The 21617-nt window shown below is 49.3% G+C and overlaps 1 protein-coding gene across 1 annotated transcript; it reads left to right on the top strand.

Moving 5' to 3' along the window:
* Positions 1–777: 777 nt before the first annotated feature.
* Tff2 (trefoil factor 2) lies at positions 778–4393 on the top strand. Its single transcript, XM_045148620.1, has 4 exons — positions 778–887; positions 1894–2043; positions 2654–2800; positions 4359–4393. Exons 1-4 carry the CDS (start codon positions 809–811, stop codon positions 4370–4372), a joined length of 390 nt encoding a protein of 129 aa, XP_045004555.1. The 5' UTR covers positions 778–808; the 3' UTR covers positions 4373–4393.
* Positions 4394–21617: the final 17224 nt, after the last annotated feature.

Raw genomic sequence — 21617 nt, 5'->3', positions numbered from 1 at the left:
TCCCAATAGTTAAAAAAAAAAAAATCCTAGTGGGGATTTGGGAGGATGGCTCAGTGGGTGGAAGCACTTGTCACACCAGCATGAGGACCAGAATTTGGATCCTTGGTAAATGCTGGGTGGGCCTGGTGGCCTGCCCGTAATCCCAGTGGTCAGGAGGCAGAGACGGAAGGCCCCTGGGGTTACCAGGCTAGCTGGACTATCTGTATTGGTAAGCTCTGGATTCAAGTGAAAGACCTTGCTCCAATCAATAAGGTAGCAAGTGCTTATGGAAGATAACAAATGTCAATCTCTGGCCTCCACTCATCTGCACACATGTGTGCACACACACGCACTTGCACACACATGTGCATACACACATGAATGCATATAATTCTCCGTGATAGCCACAAACTTTATCTGGAGCAACACATAGCTAATCCCTTCCTGGGCGGGACCCCAGTGAATGTCCTGCTCCAGATGTGCACGTGGCCCCTTTTCCACGTCAGCAGCCTGGCATAGCCTGGCTTCCTGCATAGGTCAGGGGGCAACTGTGCTCAAGGAACCCAGCCCAGCCTGGCCAGGCCTGTTCCGGAAGCCCTGCCTGCCTGCACAGGGCATGGCTCCCCCCACCCCACCCCACTCCTCTCCTGTGGGCCTCCACGTGGGGCTATCTCAGCTCCTTGGCACAAAGGATCGGAGGGCTGGGGCCACAGGCAGGGGGCAGGGAAGGTTATCAAGGCTGTTGAACAAACAGACAGGAGACAATAAAACACCCGATGGTGGTGGGGAGCCCAGCATTCTGCAAGCCACCCTAGGCAGTGGAGCAGACATGGAACCTCGAGGTGCCCCGTTCCTGGCAGTGGTCCTTGTGTTGGGGCTGTGTACCCTGGTAGAGGGCGAGAAACCTTGTAAGTGGAAGTCTGTGGGGGACTGTCTGTGGGAACTGGGAACCCCTGCGAGTCCCCAGGTGCTGTGGGCAGAAGTAGGTCCCTCCCTTCCTGCAGGGCACATGCCATCCTCAGTGGGGGGGGGGGGAGGGAGTGTTCTAGATGGGGATTTCCTATTTGTTCCCAAAAGGACAAAGGAAGGATCACAGTTGGCTTGAGCGGGGAAGAGCTAAAGGGGTGCTCTGGGCTGGATGCGGGTGTGTGGCCCTCACCCAGGATTCCTCGGGTGCTCTTGGAGGCTGGGGTGAGGAGCAGGAGGGAGGGCCAACTGCCTGGGGCTCAGTTTACTCACCTTCTCGAGCTCCGACTGGGTGCATGAGGTCACTGTCTTTCCTGAGGATTTCTGCTGCGTTTTTCTTGTGTGTGTGTGTGTGCGCGCGTGTGTGGTGTGCGTGGGTAGTAGTGTGCACGTTCCTGTGTGGGTGTGCACGCGGGTACTAGTGCACTTGTGTGGAGGTCAGAGGTTGGTGTAAGAGGTCTTTCTCCACTGTTACCTACCACACTTACTTGTTCTTTTTGTTCCAAGACAGAGTCTCTCACTGAACCCAGGGCTCACAGATTTAAGTAGACTAGCTAGGCACTTTGCCTCAGGGATCTGCCTGTGTCCACATCCTAGGACCGGGATTAATTCCAGCCATGCATTGTCACGCCCAGCATTTACATGGGGGCTGGGGATTCGAACTCAGGTCCTCGTGTTTGCGTGGGTATTGCTTTACCTATGGAACCATCTCCCCTCTTCTGTGGTTTTTTTTTTTTTTTTTTTTTTTTTTTTTTTTTAATTTTTAACAAGTAAAAGCCATTTCAGCAAAGGCCTGTGGGTTTCCCAGGAGGAAACAGTATAGTTCAAACATGGGCAAAGAGAGAGATCTCTGTGGCAGCAGGGCAATGGAGGGTCCCTGAGGCCCCTGAACAGGCGAGGGGCGGGCAGCAGACACACGGGCGGGGTTGACCACGGTCCTGTCCACAGCTCCCTGCCAATGCTCAAGGCTGAGCCCTCACAACAGGAAGAACTGTGGTTTCCCCGGCATCACCAGTGACCAGTGCTTTGACCTTGGATGCTGTTTTGACTCCACCGTCCCAGGGGTCCCCTGGTGCTTCAACCCCCTTCCCAGCCAAGGTGAGTAATGGGGAGCCCAACCCTCTTGCCGACCATTGGCCCAGGACCCGGAGTCACAAGGAAGAGTCCAGAGCAGGTGCCTGGCGGCCTGGTTGTTGGTCTCAATACTCCAAACCAACCACTGGGAGTCTCAGAAGGTTTCCTCTCTCCCATCGGCACCACACGCCCTGGCAGCAGATTCAGCAGCCTTGCCAAAGCATTTTAGGCTCCTGCTAGATTTAGAAACTTGTCCTCAAGCTTCCACTGGGAACGGAGGGAGAGTCAGTCGCATCACCCCTGCAAACAGACCTCAGGGGTTAAGAAGTGTGTTGAGATTTTTGGGGGCCCTTTGGAATACATTTCCAGCCAGGGTATACATTGTGAAGACCCCAAGCCAGGGCCGAAATATGCACAAAGCAGGTTGTGTGTGTGTGAGGCGGCTGTGGGCATGGGCCTCTGGGCTTGGGCACACTCAGGGAAGGGGCTTTCCTCTCCAGAGCTCACTGGGCATTACAGTTCCAAGAGATGCCACTGCAGGCAGGTCCTCAGGGAGCACTGGGGCTGCAAGTCCCTGGGAAGAAGGGACGGGCTGCCTGCAGTGAGCACCTTCGTTGTTCCTTTCGGCCACCAGCGTCAGAGCAGTGTGTCATGGAAGTGTCAGCCCGTAAGAACTGTGGGTACCCGGGCATCAGCCCTGAGGACTGTGCCTCTCGCCAGTGCTGCTTTTCTGATGTGATCCCTGAGGTGCCCTGGTGCTTCTTCCCACAGTCAGTTCAAGGTAACGTGGCCGTGGCCTGTCTGCTTGGGCCTTGACATCAGGAGGGAGGGGAAGGCCAGGGAGGCTCATGGGAGTGGACAGATCATGGGAATTGTACCACAGACTGAGCACCATCTTGAGGTGTGACTCCTGCCTTTGCTGTGAACCATTCTAGAATGTTCTAAACAGGGTCAGAGTCTGTCCAGCAAGTTCAGATCCTCCTGCATTCTCAGACTTTCCTTGTCACTCTCTATACGTTTTGGGCACTTCAGTAGCATTCTTTTTATTTTTTCTTGAAGCAAACTCAACGGACTGGCCCTTTCCTTTTTATGCAAGACAGTGAGAGAGAGAGAGAGAGAGAGAGAGAGAGAGAGAGGGAGAGAGAGAGAATTGGTGCACCAGGGCCTCTGGCCACTGCAATGGAACTCCAGGCATATGCGCCCCCTTGTGCACATGTGCGACCTTGCACGCTTGCATCACTTTGTGTGTCTGGCTTACATGGGACCTGGAGAGTCGAACATGAGTCCTTAGGCTTTGCAGGCAAGGGCCTTAACTGCTAAGCCCTCTCTCAGTAGCATTCTTCTCTGGCCATTCTGTCCCCCACCATATTTGGACATTATGAAGAGTCTCAGGTTGTGCTTGGCAGGAGGGTTGGGCCCTGAAGCATGCAGGCCTCTCCCCCCTCACCTAGTCCATGGATCCAGGGTGACAAGTTTGCTCCTCCCTTTCCCCTCTCACAGGATAGCCAACAGGGCCACACTATCAGGGCTGTCCCCTAGTCCCCTAGTCATGGTATGCTCCCATGACTGAGTTTGGACAGGTTACAAACCAACTGGCCGATTCAAACACAGGGAGGGGGCTAGGGAGACGGCTCAGTGTTTAAAAGTACTTGCTTACAAAGCCTACCTGCCTGGGTACAATTCCCCAGTGCTCAAGTAAACCCAGATGCACCAAGTAGCATGTATATCTGGAGTTTGTTTGCATTGGCAGGAGGCTCTAGTGTGCCCTCTGTCTCTCTTTCAAGTAAATAAATAACATGCTTTTTAAAACCCAAGGGGAGGGCTGGAGAGACGGATGGCTCAGTGGTTCAAAGCGTTTGCTTGCAAAGCCTGATGGCCTGAGTTGTCCACTGTCCACATGAAGCCAGGTGCAGAGTGGCTCTCATGTCTGGAGTTCTTTTGAGTTGTCAGGTGGCCCTGACACACCCATTCTCTCTCTCTCCTCTCTCTTTATAAGTAATTGAAAATATTTTTTTTAATTTTACAAAAGGGGAGAACATGCAATTTGAGAGATACTTTACCATTTTCTATGCACAGTATATCTAACTGTTCCCAAGAACACAGACTGTAACTGTCAGAACTTTTTGAGTGTTATCTGATGCCACTTAAGTGTCCCCTTTAGAAAGTTCCAATATCTTGGGTTCCATAGAGAACCTCCAGGTTCAGGAGTAGTTTCTCTCCCCACCGCCACCGCCCACTCACCCTCCCTCAGGGCCTGTCGTCACATGAGCCCAGTGGGATTTCTCATTGCACGCTTGGTTTTGCCATGTGCTCACCCACCATCCTGCTTTCTCCTTCAGATTGTCATTACTGAGAGACGCTGCTGACCCCTACCTGGTTCCCTGGGGGCTGCGGACCTGCGCAAGTAAAGCCCCCTCCTCCCCGCTCCAGACACCATGAACTCTGGTGTCTTGATCTTCCTCAATAAAGAAAACTGAAGTAAAGAAAACTTTGGAAATCGATTAAATTGCATTTTGATTTCATTGATGCAGACTGCGAGAATAGTGTGCTATGCGTGTGTGTGAGTGTGCGCCTATGTACTGGGGTGTGCATGCATGTCTGTGTGTGGTTTTCTTTTTAAAATTATTATTATTTATTTATTTGAGAGAGTGAGTGTGAGCAAGAGGCAGACAGAGGGAAAGAGAGGGAGAGAGAGAGGGGGTGGGGAGAGAATGAGAGAGAGAGAGAGATAATGGACACTCCAAGGCTTCCAGCCACTACAAATGAATTCCAGATGCATGTTGCCATCTTGTGCATCTGGCTTACATGGGTCTTGAGGAATTGAACCTGGATCCTTTGGCTTTGCAGGCAAGTGCCTTAACCACTAAGCCATCTCTTCAACCCCTGTTTGTAGTTTTAATACCTTGTCATCCCTTCTGGGACAGCAAGTCACCAGGTGCTCCCACACTACCCTGGCAGCAAGAAAGTGCTATAGGGCTGAGATTTCAGAACCCATAATCTCTTCAACCTGGAACCCCCAATCCTCCTTAAAGGACTCAAAAAGAACTGGGGGCTGGAGAGATGGCTTAGCAGTTAAGGGGCTTGCCTGTGAGGCCTAAGGACCCGCTTTTGACTCTCCAGGTCCCATGTAAGCCAGATGCACAAGGTGACGCAAGCTCACAAGGTTGCACGTGTGCACGAAGTTGTGCAGGCATCTGGAGCTTGCAATGGCTGGAGGCCCTGGAGTGTCAATTCTCTCTCCCTTTCTCTCTCTCTCTCTGTCACTGCTATTCTCTCACGTAAGGAAAAAAAAAAAAAAAAAAACAAAACCAACTCAACTGGATTTACCCTTTAGATCCTCTGAGAGTAGCCCATGATTTCTGATTGCAATTCCAAAGCCTTTTCGTTTTACCAAGCTTCCAGGGGCCCTCTTGCCTTTGAGCCAAGCGCCCGGTCTTCTTGTGAGCAAAGCGATAGGGCTGCGCCTCCGCCCGTGGCTTTCCTGTTGCTCCTTCAGCCTGTCGGCAGCGTCCATAACACACCATGTGTAACAAAGTTGACTGTTTCGTTGGGGCATTTCCAATCACAGAGGCTGGGTGGCGGTGGGGGAGCCTTACTTGTATTCTCTAAGGGCTGCTGACGGTATGTAGCTGAGGCTGGGTGCAGACACTGGACCAGATTCTGTTGTTTTTCTGTCTTCCATCCTTTCCCCAGCCCAAGATGACAAGTGAGCACATGTCTCCCAATAGTCCAATCTGTCACCTAGGAAAATCCGGGCTCTCTGCCTCCCGGGGTGGGGCAGAGCCCGTGCCATCGGCTTGTCCGTACTCCAATCCCGCTCCCTCCTTGAGAAGCAATCTTTGATGGATTTCTGCTCCATTCCTGAGCCATCCATCTCCCGCCACTCAAGGCTGGATTCTTTGGCCACTTCCCCTGTGCTTGTCAAGGCCAAGGCTGTGGCCAGGGAAGTCTTCATGCTGCTTGAATATCTTCCTGATGTTCCAGTGCCCACTGGCTATTAATGGGCTCCCCACCATGTTTGGGTTATGCCACTCTCTTCCTTTCTCAGCTGGCCCCCGAGCCCTCATTGGCTCTGGAGCCGAAACTGTGACGTGGCACTTGGACGCCATCAGAAATGGAACCTTTCTTTTTCCTTCTCCCTGCCTTCAGTTTTCTCTCTTCTCTGCCTTGTCTCCTTCCTCTCTCTTCCTCCCTTGGATCCCCAGATGACTTCTGTCCCTAGGTGACACCCACTATAGCCATATCAGAAGGGACTTTTGGAACTGGGAGTGGTGGCACATGCCTTTAATCCCAGCACTCAGAAGGCAGAGGTAGGAAGATCGCCGTGAGTTCAAGGCCACCCTGAGACTCCATAGTGAATTCCAGGTCAGCCTGAGCTCGAGTGAGACCCTGCCTCAAAAAAAAAAAAAAAAATCCCTAAGGACTCCTGGGGAGCATAGTGGCCAGGCTGGGGTCCCATGGCTATCGGTCCGAGCGGGAGCAGGTGAAGGAAGGTGGCTTCGGCTCTCAGCGGAACTGCCCTGGTCCGGCTCTTTGAACGTTCCCAGCTTCTACCTGGCTGGCTCAGGTAACAAAGATGGTTTGAGAAGCAACTTGAAAAAAGAGGACCCACAGAGCCACCCATAGATTACACATCACCGTAGCATATGGGTTGACATCCTAAGTTGGTCAATGTAGAAACATTCTTGAATTTTGTTTTGTTGTTTCTTTTTTTAAAAAAAATATCTATTGATTTATTTGCAAGAAGAGAGAGGTTGAGAGAGAGAGAGAGAGAGAGAGAGAGAAGAGAGACAGACAGAATGGGTGCACTAGGGCCTCCAGCCCCCATAAATGAACTCCAGGCACATGTGCCACCTTGTGCATCTGGCTTTATGTGGGCACTGGGGAATTGAACTCGGGTCATGAGGCTTTTCAGGGAAGTGCCTTGACAGGTAAACCATCTCTTCAGTGCCTTTTGTTTCTTGCTTTAGGGGTTTTTTGCTTTAGAGGTTGATCTTGAACTTCTGATCCTCCAACCTCCGCCTCCTGAATGCTTGTGATCCCGGCTGCACACTGCCGTGCCCAGCTTAGGTGGTGCTGGGGATCGAACCCAGGGCTTCACGCACACTTGGCAAGCACTAGACGCTTGGAGTCTCAGGTCTATTTGTTAAGTATCACAGCACTGTGGCGAGAATTAAAACTACCTTTCCCCAGTGGCGTTGCGGGGAATAGGGTTCCAACATATGATGTATCCATACAAACTATGTTGTTAATAATAATAATTAATAATAAACCTTAAAAAATACCTTTCCTGGGCTGGAGAGATGGCTTAATGGTTAAGCGCTTGCCTGTAAAGCCTAAGTACCCAGGTTCGAGGCTCAGTTCCCCAGGTCCCACGTTAGCCAGATGCACAAGGGGGCGCACGCGTCTGGAGTTCGTTTGCAGAGGCTGGAAGCCCTGGCGCGCCCATTCTCTCTCTCTCCCTCTATCTGTCTTTCTCTCTGTGTCTGTCGCTCTCTAATAAATAAATAAAAATTAAAAAAAAAAATACCTTTCCTACTGCCCAGCATGGCAGGCCCCACCAGGTGGCGCTTCTGCCACACAGTCCGCAGAGGAGGCTGTGGCCTGGCACCCAACAGGGCCCCTCAGAGGACTTCTGTGGTAGCCTCACCCACCTGACGCAGGGGTGGCTATGCTCCAGAATGTGGGGAGCCCCGAAAGCATCCATTGATGGCAGTTTTTTTCTCATATTTGTCAGAGTATGTCCTCTAAAATTCCAGCCAGCACCAGGCGACTGCCAAGCCTTCTTCCCTAGGAGATGGACCAGGTTCCACGCGTCTCTGGACAGGGCTGCAGCGGCCAGTCCACATGTGAGCCCGTTGGGTGTGCTTCTGCCGACAGGTGTCTTGTCTGATACTCATTTTCAATGGCCTGGTCCTGGGGCTCTGTCACTCAGGCTGGGCAAAGTGTCTTTTCTCCCTGAGGCACACCCCAGCTTCTTCTTCTTCTTCTTCTTTTATTTATTTTTTTTTTTTTTGTTTTTTCGAGGTAGGGTCTCACTCTGGTCCAGGCTGACCTGGAATTAACTCTGTAGTCTCAGGATGGTCTTGAACTCACGGTGATTCTCCTACCTCTGCCTCCCGAGTGCTGGGATTAAAGGCGTGCGCCACCACGCCCGGCCATACCTCAGCTTCTTGTACTGAGGACACAAGGCAGTGGTCGGCACTGCACAGGGGGGGGGGGGGATTTTAAAAGCAAAATTAAGCTGGGCACGGTGGCGCACGCCTTTAATCCCAGCACTTGGGAGGCAGAGGTAGGAGGATGGCCCTGGGTTCAAGATCAGCCTGAGATGATATAGTGAATTCCAGGTCAGCCTGGGCTAGAGTGAGACCCTACATCGAAAAACAAAACAAAAGTAAAAGGAAAGACCAAGACCAATTCAAGAAAGGTGACAATAAACAGACCAGGTGCCCTTATTACCCCAAGCTCTGGCAAGAGAAGGCAAGGTGTGGCTTGTGTGTTACCTTGGGTGGAAATGTGTACATTGGTGACTCGAGTTTGTCGCCTTCCTTGACCGTGTTTGTGAATGACCCCGAAAGCGCCTTGCGCGTGGGATTTAGAGGCTGCACATATATCTTGTTGAGTAAAAGGATTCATATGCGGGAAGCTGGTGAGCAGCAGGTTTTATTGCATATTTCTCATATATATTCAGTGTGTAGCTTTTATCTATATGCAATGTGGTTCATATACAAACACCCTCATCTCTGCGTGTTATGTTAGGATGGCACCACTTCTGAACACAACCCTCTTGCCTTTGAATGAGAAGGCAAAGGCCAGGGGTCAACCGGAGCCTCCAGGGGATGCCAGGCAGCTAATGTGGCTGTGTGTGCCAGATGTCAGATGTTGCTCAGAGAGAGAGAGAGAGAGCGAGAGTGAGAGAGAGAGAGAGAGAGTGCTCCATAATGCATGTTGTGATCATGGTCTACATCTGGGTCACACTTGGGAGCCAGGTGACCTTGGGAAAGCTTCTTCCACACCCATTACCTGGATTTGCACACGTGCAGAATGCAAGTGTAAATAGTGTGTTTCCTGACCAGTTCATACTGAGGATCAAGCCAGTCAGTTTGGGGATGCTGGTTTGTGTTATTACCATAGACAGAGACCTACCGCAGCATCCAGAGCCAATCCACGTGGGAAGATGCATGAAGTCCTTATGGTCTCTAAACAATGTGGCCCCTGTCGGAGTCCCCAGGTACCAGGCCCTCTAAAGAAGGCCAGTCCCCTGGCAAGAGCCTCCCATGAGCACTCTGGGACAGCTCTCCTAGGGTGTCCTCTGCATGTCTTCTCCACCTCGCCTTGCTGAGACCTTGGTCAGTGCTGTGGTTCTAATACACAGTGGTCCCCATATGAGCTGGCCAATTCGGGGTGCAGGTTTCTCCCTCCCCACTCCCCGCAGCCCAAGGCCATGTGAGTCTCTCAATCTGTCTCTTCCCTGTGTCGAGGGATGGACCTCAGTAGCCTCTGCAATTGGCCAGACACCCTGTGATATAATCAGCCCACTGTCTTCTCTTCAGGGGTGCTTGTAATGGTGGCCGCCATGCTATGGGTTTTTAAAAATTAGCTTTGTTGACATGTAAGTCATGCACATTAAAGTTTAAGTAATTAGGGGCTGGAGAGATGGCTTAGAGGTTAAGGCACTTGCTTACAAGGCCTAAGGACCTCTGTTCAATACCCCAGTACCCATGTAAGCCAGATGCAAAGGGGGTGCATGCATCTGGAGTTGGTTTGCTGTGGCTGGAAGCCCTGGCATGCTCATTCTCACTCTCTCTCTCTCTGTGTCCCTCTCTCTGTTTCTAATAAATAAATAAATAAAATAAAAATATTGGGCCTGGAGAGATGGCTTAGTGGTTAAACACTTGTCTGTGAAGCCTAAGGACCCTGGTTCAAGGCTCGATTCCCCAGGAACCACGTAAGCCAGATGCACAAGGGGGCGCACATGTCTGGAGTTTGTTTGCAGTGCCTGGAGGCCCTGGCGTGCCCATTCTCTCTCTCTGCCTCTTTCTCTGTCTGTCGCTCTCAAATAAATAAATAAAAATAAACAGTTTTAAAAAATAAATAACAAATAAAAATAATAAAAATAAAGTTTAAGTAATAAGGGGCTGGTGAGATAGCTTAGCTGTTAAGGTGCTGTCTTGCAAAGCCTAGAGGCCTGGGTTTGATTCCCACATAAAGCCAGATGCACAAAGTGGCGAATGCATCTGGAGTTTGTATGCAGTGGCAGGAGGCCTTGGTAGCCAATTCTCTCCCCGAGCTCCTTGAAAATATATAGGAATTTTAAGTAAGCCAGCCATGGTGGAGCACGCCTTTAATCCCCACACTCGGGAGGCAGAGGTAGGAGGATCTCTGTGAGTTTAAGGCCACCCTGAGACTACATAGTGAACTCAGGTCAGTCTGGGCTAGGGTGAGACCCTACCTTGAACCCCCCAAGTAATAAAAATAAATAATTCATTAAATTTTGACAAATGTATACAATTATATAAATACTACCACAACCAAGTTATAAAATACCCTCATTTCCCTCCCAGAAAATCCTCTTGTGCCCCTTTATAGCCCACCCCCCTGGCCCCACCCCTTCTAGTTTGCCATATAGCAAACTATATAAATATAAATAATATAAATCATATAGCAAGCAGTCTTCCCAGCCTGTCTTTTCCACTCACCGTCTGCCGCTGGGAGCCATCAGGTTGGTGTCTGTAATGGGACTTCATCCCTTTCTGTTGCTGAACGGTGCTTAGGTGGATGTTTCACAGTCTGCTTCCCATCCCCCAGTTGAGGGACATTTGAGTTTTTTCCAGCTTACTGCTCTGAATAAAGCTGCTATGAGCAACTGGGTTCCCGTCTTTGGATGCACCCAGGTAAATGCTTTTCTCTCAGGTAAATACTGATTGCTGGATTTCCTGGCAGTGTGTTTAGCTTTGTAAGAAGTAAAAAAAAAAAAAAAAAAAAAAAGGAGGGGACTGGAGAGATGGTTCACTGGTTAAGGCACTTGCCTGTGAAGCCTGAGGACCCAGGTTTGATTCCCCAGTACCTACGCAAGCCAGATGCACAAGGTGTCCCATGCTTCTGGAGTTTGTTTGCAGTGGCTAGAGGCCCTGGTGCACTTGTTCTCTCTCTCAATCTCTCCCTTTCTCTTTCAAATAAATAAATAGAAATTTTAAAAAACTGAAAAAAAAAAGAACTGAAAGAATAGAGAAAGAAAGAAAGAAAGAAAGAAAGAAAGAAAGAAAGAAAGAAAGAAAGAAAAGAAAAGAAAAGAAAAGAAAAGGAAAGAAAAGAAAAGGAGGCTGGTTCAGTGGATAAAACACTTGCTGCGCAACTCTGACTACCTGAGTTCGGATCCCTGGGTCGCTCATGAAAGGTGGAAATCGGGGCGGGCTTCTGTAATCTCAGTGGGCTTGGGATGGGAAGGTGGGAGGAGAGAGAATATCCCTGTAGAATCCTGTGAACGAACAGAGCAGGGAAGAAAGGGGAAATAAAGGCTGGAGAGGTGGTTTAGTGGTTAAGCTGTTTGCTTACAAAGCCTAAGGACCCAGGTTCAATTCCCCAGGACCCACGTAAGCCAGATGCACAAGGTTGTGCATGTGTCTGGAGTTCACTGGCAGTGGCTGGAGGCCCTGGCATGTCCATTCTCTTCTCTGTGTCTGTCTTTTTCTCTCTCACACACAAATAAATAAATGAAATATTTTTAAAAAGAAAAGAGGAATAAAAAGGTGTAGTGCTTTGTTTTTGGCTTGATTCATCCTTTCCCTTATGTGATTCACTCAGTTCTTCCATTAAATTTTTTTTTTTTAGCTGACATTGTTATTCTTTTCAAAACTGGGACTCTAACTCACAAAGTATTGATATGTAGCTAAACTTATACATCTCTTGACCAGTATTTGATCAGTATTTTACATCTTCCACCTAGATTCAGAAGTGGGGTGCTTGGGCTAGGGAGAGAGCTCAGTGGTTGAAGGCCCTTGCTTGCAAAGCCTGCAGACCTAGGTTCAATTCCTCCCACACAAAGCCAGACACACAAAGGGGTGCATGTGTCTGTAGTTCATTGGCAGAGGCAAGAGCCCCTGGCATGTCCATTCTCTCTCTCTCTAGATAAAAACACATTAAAAAAAAAAAAAAAGAATTGGAGCATTCGAATTACCATAATTTAAGATAAATTCAGTAATTTTGGTTTGTCATTTATCTTTCAGAGACAAGGTTTTAAATTTAAATTTCTGTTAAGACTTGCCCTTTTAAAATGGCAACAGTTTCTACTTTTGTTACATTTGATCATAGTAATTATAACATTTACGCATATAGAACTAAATACTTTTTCTGTGAACAAATATACCAGTACCATGTGCACTTGGGAACAAGTCACATTCTCATATATGTGGTCACAGAATGGCCTCTCTGTCTGGTGTTTAAATCTCTGTTTCCTTCTCTCCTTCTGCTCACTGCTTCTTTATGCTCGGAACCGAGATCCTGTCTCCAACTGTACTTTTACCTGTTTCTTTTAACAAAATAGATGGGGGCGGGGGAGGCCTGAGGAGATAACTCAGTGGCTAAAGGCACTTTTTTTTTTTTTTTTTTTTTTTGGTTTTTCGAGGTAGGGTCTCACTCTGGTCCAGGCTGACCTGGAATTAACTCTGTAGTCTCAGGGTGGCCTTGAACTCACGGTGATTCTCCTACCTCTGCCTCCCGAGTGCTGGGATTAAAGGCGTGCGCCGCCACGCCCAGCATCATTATTTCTGTTTCTCTCTTGGTGGAGCTATGGCTTCATGTTTAAGTCATAACGGACACATATTCGTTGCAGCACTGGGCAGGTTCCGGTGAGACGCTGTGCTGTGTCTGCCCTCCCCAGGGACTTCTCTTACCCGTCTTTTCTCCCTCCTTCCCTTCCTGCTTCCTCTATAAGTGAGTTCCCTTTCTTTTTTTCTACTTCCTGATATTTTGTTTTGTTTTTTTTGAGGTAGAGTCTCATTCTATCTAGCTCAGGCTGACCTGGAATTCACTATGGAGTCTCAGGGTGGCCTTGAACTCACGGTGATTCTCCTACCTGTGCCTCCCGAGTGCTGGGATTAAAGGCGTGCGCCACCACGCCCGGTTTAAAGGCACTTTCTAACAAAGCCCGACGGCCTTGGTTCGATTCCTCAGTACCCAAGTCAAGTCAGATGCACAAAGTGGTGGGTGCATGCATCTGGAATTCATTTACAGTGTGGCAAGAGGTCCTGGTGTGCCCATGTAGCACTCTCTCTCTCCCTCTCTCTCTCGCTCCCTAAAATAAATTTAAATTTTTAAAAAAATATATAGGTGCCTGTTTCCTCACCAGGACACTTGTAGCTGCCACAGTTTTCTTTGCTGTGGACTGTGACATAGGTAGTGTCCCTCATCATCATGGTCCCCATTCTGTTTGTGGAATTCTATTTGGTCAGCTATCAGAATTACAGGCCCCTGCTCCCAGCTCTGAGGCCTGGGGATTGATCACCTTTGACCAGCAGATGCTGTGGGACTGTTTAGTTTTCACAATACAGCGATTAATTTTTAATCAGAATGACTGTTGGTGAAAGTAGAGAGCCGAGGGACTAGGTGGTCGGGAAATACAAAAGGCTTACAAGGTGACAGCGGCAACGGAAACGGTTAAGACCGCAGGTGCGTCTAGAACTCTCTAAGGTCGGTTCTCACATGAGTTGATTTGGAACGCTCAGCACATCAAAGCTTCTCCAGAAACTAAAAACAGTGTGCGAGAGAAAGGTACGACCATGATATAAACTGTGCTTTTAGTGAGACATCTAGAGGCACCTGATCACGTCACAGTGGGCTACACTGGTTCAAAGTTCTTGCACATGACTTGGTGGTGATTCCTGCAACAGGTCTGAGGGTCTTTTGTTTTGTCTTTACCCTACAAAGCGTACCCAAGTAAGGAAGGGTGGGAGACCCTGGCTCTGGCTTACTCCTTCTCCCTTATTTCTCAGAAGCTGCCTAATGTCCCCGGAGGTCTTTATCAGTGCAGGTCCCCAGCCTTCTCTGCTTCTTGACCATGTTGTTTGAGTATTGAACAGTGGATTGTGTTCCAAATGACCCTCTTTGCAGCAGAGAGAGACAGCCCGGGGTCCTACCTGCCTACCTCCGTGGCTTTTCCATGCACTGCTTCTCCCAAGGCAGCAGCCGTGCAGACTTGGAGGTGGTCAAGGCCGGGAACGAACTCTTGTCTCCAGCACAGCCATAGGGCCACCTGCTTCCAAAGTGCATGCTTTGAGCCAGGTCAGCGACTTTGATTTCCTGGCTTTAACCTCTGTTACTCCGTACACCCCTCAGCTCCGTGTGTGTGTGTGGGGGGGGACACAGGGAGCTGAGCATGGAGCAGCTCCCCCCAAGAAGAGGAGGCAGGGGAGAGGAGCTGAAAGACCACCATGGCCAAGGCTCTGCTCTAGGAAGGATGCGCTCACAGCCTGGCCAGCGAGACAGAGCCGCGAAGGCTGCACTGAGGATAGCCTACAAAGTTTGCAAGGTGCAAGGTGGTCAGAGCCATAGCAAGTGGTAGTGGCAGTTAGTTCTCCTGCAGCAGTAGAGACGGCGTAGGCTGCGAGCCTGTGGACAGGGCTTCTTCTGTTCCTCTGTCCCATCACCACCATGGCCCCGATCTTCTCATCGACTCAGGGAGGGCGGCAGGGAAGGTACCATTGCGACTCATCAGGGAACCATAGTGGCTCCCAAGGGTACCCAGCCTTGAGTCCCCTGCCTCCGTCTTGAGATGCTATGGGGCCGTTCACTGTCAGCCTTGCTGGGTAGTAACAAGGGGAAGGTGAAGGGACCAGAGTTTGCCACCTTCAACAGACCGCTGTTGCATGAGGGTTATTTTCAGCTTACACTGGGTCCCCAGTTAGCTAGGGGAGGCCGTGTAATCTGTAAGAGGTGGGGCTTAGCTGGAGGAAGTGGTCACTGGCGGGGGACGGGGGTGCCTCTGCAGGTCATACCAGGTTTCCAGTCTTCCTTACCCTCGGCCTCCTGACCACCACGACGTGGAGAAGCTCCTCACGTGCCACACACGGCCGCCACCAAGCTCACGGGGCCAGGCAGCCGTGGACCGAGCCCTCTGACATCAGGAAACGAGTCTGCCCTCTTTTAACTTGTTCTGGCAGGTATTTCAACACAGCCACAGTAAACTTAACTAAACTCTTTGCTCGTCTCCATCTTTCTCGAAGCAGGACGTAAGTCTTCGCTCAGTGCCTCTCCTCCCTCTTCCACACCCCAATCGCGGAGAGACAGGTTGGCACAAATGACCCTCACTCACATGACATCCTTTGCCAGTTTCTACCTATGTTTACGTTCTCACAAGTTATCATCCTTAGAAGACCAAATGACTTTTCTTTGTCTCATCACTGCTCTGCAAAGTGTCATATAGCCACCCCCCACCCAAGATCTAACCATTTCTTTGGATATCTATTTTTTTTCTTCACTCACAAAGGTTTTCTCCCCCATGAGTATGCATGTGGTATGCATATCGTGTGTCTACTGTGTGTTTATAGAACCAGGTATCAGTGTTGGTAGCGGCTGGGGGTGGTCTTCCTCAATCTCTTTCCACACCTTATTCTTTGGGACAGGGTCTTGCCCAGTGAACCCACGACTCACCAGTTCCGCTAGACTAGCTAGGCAGTGAGCCCTGGGCATTCATCGTCCCCGGACCTGCACTGGGATGAGAGGTACGTGCCTCCACACCCAGCATCTTACATGGGTGTGGAGCGGCCACCCTCAGGTCCCCGTGCTTGAGTGGAAAGCATTTTAGCCCCTGAGCCATCTCCCCAGTCCTCTGCCTGATTTGTGTCTGCTTTTTGAGTATATTTGTAAAAATTTTATTCATTTTTATTTAGTTGTGGGGGATGGGAGGGAGAGAAATGGGTGCACTAGGGCCTCTAGCTGCTGCAAATAAATTCCAGATGCAACATTTTCTGTATCTGGCTTTACATGGGTACTAGGGAATCAAACTTTCATTGTTAGGCTTTGCAGGCAATCACTTTAACCACTGAGCCATCTTTCCAGCCTTCGTTTATCCCCCCCCTCTATATATGCATATATATATTCACTTAAAAATTTTAGCTGGCATGGTGGTGCACACCTTTAATCCCAGCACTAGGGAGGCAAAGGTAGGAGGATTGCTGTGAGTTTGAGGCCACTCTGAGATTACATAGTGAATTCCATGTCAGCCTGGGTTAGAGCAAGACCCTGCCTTGAAAAATTTTAAAAGATATATTATTATGGGCTGGAGGCATGGCTTACTGGTTAAGGCGCTTTCCTGCAAAGCCAAAGGACCCAGGTTTGATTCTCCAGGACCTATGTGAGCCAGATGCACAAGGGGGCGCACGCATCTGGAGTTTGTTTGCAGGGGCTGGAGGCCCTGGCACGCCCATTCTCTCTGTCTCTGTCTGTCCTGTCTCAAATAACTAAATAAGTAATTTAACATTTTTATTAGGAATGGTAATATATGAACATACTATAATTTGGTCCCCACCTCCACACTGAGGACCCTCCTCTTTCAAGGCAGTTTTCCCTCTGCTTCGCTGTCTCACTCCTTTTTTCCTCTTCTGTCCTCCGAGTCCCAGCGCTGATGGGCTCAGAACAGCACAGCGCTTCTCCCTCTGCCTCTTTTCTCGGAAGGATTCTGTGCCCATGAACAACTGAGATGCAAACGTCCTGTAAGGGCTGCAGACCTCGCTCCCGTCAGTCTTCTTTCTTTGTCAGTTAAATCCAGAAGCTTCCCTTGGCAACACACAGCTGCGGGGGTGGGGGTGGGGCGGAGGAAGGTGATTCCTTCCTGTATAAAGCTGGAGGACCCAGCTCATCACCTCCACGCTTGGTCCTGGAGGCCGCTGCTGTCCAGAAGTCATCACTGTGGCTGCTCCGCCCACATGGGCTCTGGGTCTCAGCACTTCCTGAGCCCAACCAGGTGCCTCACAGCATCTGCCTTTCCTCTTCCTCTTCTTCCTTCTTCTTACGTCCCAGCAAACACATCCCCGCTGACTCCACGACCTGCCCCATCATGTCTGCCTCTGCTGGGCAGAACGATGTGCTGGTACAGGGGCCACGCAGACCACGCAGGGTGGTCTTTCCCTCAGTGCATCGGGTTTCGATGTTGTTTGCTTATTTTGATTTTTAAAAAGTTTTTAATTTGAGAGCGAGACCGAGTGAGAGGAGAGATAGAGAATCAGCACACCAGGGCCTCAGCCACTACAATTGAACTCCAGACACTTATGCCACCTAGTGGGCATGTGCAACCTTGCACTTGCCTCGCCTTTGTGCATCTGGCTTATGTGGGATCTGGAGAGTAGAACATGGGTCCTTAGGCTTTGCAGGCAAAGTGCCTTAACCGCAGAGCCCTATTTAGATTTTTTTTTGTTTTTATTTTTTTTGAGGTAGGGTCTCACTCTAGCTCAGGCTGACCTGGAATTCACTTTGTAGTGTCAGGGTGGCCTTGAACTTATGGAAATCCTACCTCTGCCTCCCAAGTGCTGGGACTAAAGGCCTGTGCCACCATGCCCGGCTCTTGATTTTTTAATTTTTTTTTAAATTTATTTGAGAGCGACAGACACAGAGAGAAAGACAGATAGAGGGAGAGAGAGAGAATGGGCGTGCCAGAGCTTCCAGCCTCTGCAAACGAACTCCAGATGCATGTGCCCTCTTGTGCATCTAGCTAACGTGGGACCTGGGGAACCGAGCCTCCAACAAAGGTCCTTAAGCTTCACAGGCAAGCACTTAACTGCTAAGCCATCTCTCCAGCCCTTGATTTTATTTTAAGGCAGGGTTTCATGTAATCTAAGATGTCCTCAAACTTGCCATATAGCTGAGGATGATTTTGAACTCCTGATCCTCCTGCCTCTACCTTCAGAGTGCTGGGATTACAGGCATGCACCACTGTGCCCAGTAAGACTTGATTTTGGAAATGAACAAATCCTCCATGCAGTCCTTCGTCAAATCCCTAGCGGCCAGTGGTCATGGGGGTGACAGGTGCCTGGGAGTGGAGCTCATGCTGGCCCTCCGTGGTTAGCGTTTGATCAACACTGGCCACATGATCTTCCTCTCTGTCCCTCCCATGGCATCTGGCTGAAGGTTGTGTACACAGTGATGTTTAACAAATATCGACTGTTTGGTTTTTGTCCAATATTTCTGCTTGTAAGAGCACAGTAAATATTAACTCTTTGGTAAAACTCCCTACATTAAAAACAAGGTACTCAGTGAGGGCTCTGGGAGAATGGTTAATCTATTAATGGATGTTGGTGTGTAGGTTTGCAAAGCTGGGCTATTAGGGCCTTGAGAGCATGTGAGTGCAGGTGCCTTAGTGATTATCAGTGACTGACCTCAGGCCTGCCTCACAGTTTGCTTTTGGTCTCATGAAGAGTTAAATTCCAGGTGAGCCCATCACAGCCAGGGAGAGCATCTTTTTAGACATGGGCATGATGGTGAGCTGGAAGAGACACTCAACTAAAGGCAGATGGCTCCCAGCCCAGTGAGAGGCACACGACACCTTTGGTGCCAAGTGGCTGGGGTCCCTGTGACGTCAGGCTGAGTGGTAGCTGTGAGGCACTTTTTTAGGCAAAAGCCTCCACTGATGCACTGGCATCGAGGCCAGCACTGAGCTGCCTGATGCGAGGCTCTGGGGATTACTGGCCGTTGGGGTCCAGGTCATTCGCACATCCTTTATGATGGCCCAGTATGCTTTTGGTTTTCAGAAACAGCATATTTTCTGCATTCAGTTTCCCCTGAGCTCCCTAAACCCTGCCATCTGCTTAGCTGGGCTCATAGTTGCTGGGGATGTGGTGGGAAGAGTATGTCATCGAATGTGACTGCATCCTGTGAGATGTGAGGACTTTCAGTTCTGACCATTCTGATTGGACATTGTCATGAATACTTAATAGGAATTTCTTGCACTGCGTTGACAAGCAGTCAACAAGCACCTGTCTGTTTGGGGACAGTAAGTGACCATTCCCAGGAGTTCAGAATTGCAATCTTCACAACACAAGTGATGCACTGCTGGTCACAGGATTGAAGGCCACCATCTTTCCTGCCTCTCCACTAGTTGTCAAGTCTAGTTGTCACTAGACTCTTTTTCTGTGTACCCAGGAACACAGGCAGTATTCATCTGCTAACATAATCATGTGTCACTTAATGACAGGACAACTTCTTAGGAATGCGTTGCCAGGCAGTTGCTGTGTGAATGTCAGTCACTCAATGCTATTAGAAGATCAATGTGTGGCTGGAGAGATAGCTCAGAGGTTAAGGTGCTTGCCTGCAAAGACTAACAACATGGGTTTGATTCCCTAGTACTGACCTAAAGCCAGACGCACAAGGTGACACATGCACCTGAGGTTTGTTTGCAGCAGCTGGAGGCCCTGGCGCACCCATTCTCTCTCGCTCTCCCTCGCTCGCTCTCATTGCTGGAGGAGTACACTCCGAAGCGATGATTAGGATGCATGATAGAAGATAGGACTGGGGAAATGGCACAGGGAATGAAACATCTGCCGCATGAGCTGAGCTCCTGAATCCAGATCCCCAGAACCCACATAAAGCCAGCCACTGCAGCAGGAGTGTCTGCAATCCCAGCATGCCTATGGTGAGGAGGGAGGTAGACACAGGAGAATTCTCTAGAAGCTCATGGGCAGCTAGCCTGGTGACCACAGTGGGGAACAACAAGAGATCCTGCCTCAAGCAGGGGGAAGGTGAGAACCACACCTGTGATTGGCAATTGTATTGTGACATGCACACCCATGCCCTCAGCGCGTGAACATGCATATACACACAACACACACACACACACACACACACACACACACACACACACACACAATTCACATCAAAAAGCAAAGTACAGTAAATCCATAAACCAGCCACAGAGTCACTTAGTACCACTAGGAAGTGTTCTGCACCAGGCTTGACTGTACTGCTGCGTTTTCATATGACAGACCCAGCAGTGGGTTTCTGTTTTTATTTCTAACTTTAAAAATTTATTTATTAGAGTCAGAGAGAGGGGCCAGGAGAGAGAGTGTGAGAATGGGCACACCAGGGCTTCCAGCCACTGCCAATGAACTCCAGATGCTTGTGCCCCCTTATGCATCTGGCTTACATGGGTCCTGGGGAATCGAACCTAGGTCCTTTGGCTTTGTAGACAAGCGCCTTAACCGCTAAGCCATCCCTCTAGCCCCAGTGGGTTTTTTTATACCAGCATCACCACAGACATGTGTGCAGCCCACCATGCCCCAAAGTTACTAAGTGGGACACTGACGGCTCCATTATCATCTCTTGCAGTTACTGTATTATGTGCCATCTGCCACGGGCTGAAATGACATCACCAGGTGCATGCAAGAGAGAGAGAGCTGGCATGGTGTTATAGAAGCCCAGGGTCCAAGAATTAAAATAAGAAAGCTTAAAATGACTTAAGACTCCTATTTCCTACTAAGCTGGATGCTGGGCGAGACTTAGGGCCTCCTCATCGAGCCCTGAGCAGATAACCCCTGGTGTTGACTGGTCCCCCAGGATGGAGGGTGGGAACTCCTGGGGGGCTCCCATCCCAGCAGGACCTTGGCCCTCTGCTGCCACACTGGCTGCTTCCAGCTGCTCACCCCTGGCAGTGCCACTGCTGCTGCCCACACCACCTTCCGTTGTTGAGATTTATTTGTTCAGGAGAAAAATGTAAGCACCGTATTTCAAATGTTTTTCTCCAGACAGTATCAAAGGTACTGGTCACCTATCATGTGTCCCGCTGATCTGTTAGACATTGTGCGGCTGTTCTCTCTGCCTTAACACCTCTTGTTTGATAAAGAAATAAAACTCTATGAGCTGGGAAAATGTCTCAGTAGCTAAGGGCACTTGTTTGCAAAGCCTGTTGACCTGGGTTTGATTCCCCAGCACCCACATAAAACCAGATGTACAAGGTGGATTTATGTCTGTAGTTCATTTGTAGCAGCAAAAAGCCGTGATGCACTGATGCTCTCTCTCCCTCCCTCCCTTCCCCTTTCTCTTGCAAATAAATAACTATTTGTCAAAAGAAAGTTATAAAAGTATTTTATCTACCCATTCTCCTCTTCCCTCCACAGAAATGGTTACTATTCTGAGTTGTGAGTTCACAAACATATCTATTAACAATATGCACTATTATTTTGTTGAGTTTTAAAATGAATGAGAAATGGTATGCAGCATTTCAACTTATACTTACACTTAACTTCTTAAGTTTATTTAGATCAATAAAAATAGATTCAAGTCACTCATTCTAACATGCCTCCTACGTTCCACAGGATCCTTTTCCCGGCTGATAGGCACGTCGGTGATCACGCCCAGTTTCTTACTATTAGAACAACAAGAGCTGCTTCGATGTGCTGGATGCTGGTAACATGCCTGACGGGGTGTGTCGATGACACCCGCACCAGCTGCGTGTCAGAGTTCCTGTTTCTCCCCATCCTCCCCAACATTTGCTGATAGCAGTGAAAGGGTGTTTCAGTGTTTGTGATTCTCCAGCTTCTAGAACGCTTTTCCACATCCCAGCTGACTACTCAGTTTTTTCTCACAGAGAGTATCTTATCTGTGTCTTTTATATA

This window comes from Jaculus jaculus, chromosome 5, assembly GCF_020740685.1.
Source record: "Jaculus jaculus isolate mJacJac1 chromosome 5, mJacJac1.mat.Y.cur, whole genome shotgun sequence".
Taxonomy (NCBI): domain Eukaryota; kingdom Metazoa; phylum Chordata; class Mammalia; order Rodentia; family Dipodidae; genus Jaculus; species Jaculus jaculus.
Note: the sequence above shows the minus strand (reverse complement) of the source record. Positions and strands in the feature narration are given on the sequence as shown.

What these genes read in the sequence shown, in the direction of transcription:
- Tff2 (XM_045148620.1), top strand. Translation starts at nt 809, where the DNA reads ATGGAACCTCGAGGTGCCCCGTTCCTGGCAGTGGTCCTTGTGTTGGGG. An exon ending in GGTAGAGGGCGAGAAACCTT is followed by an intron (nt 888 to 1,893) that starts GTAAGTGGAAGT and finishes TCCTGTCCACAG; the next exon opens with CTCCCTGCCAATGCTCAAGG. An exon ending in CAACCCCCTTCCCAGCCAAG is followed by an intron (nt 2,044 to 2,653) that starts GTGAGTAATGGG and finishes TTCGGCCACCAG; the next exon opens with CGTCAGAGCAGTGTGTCATG.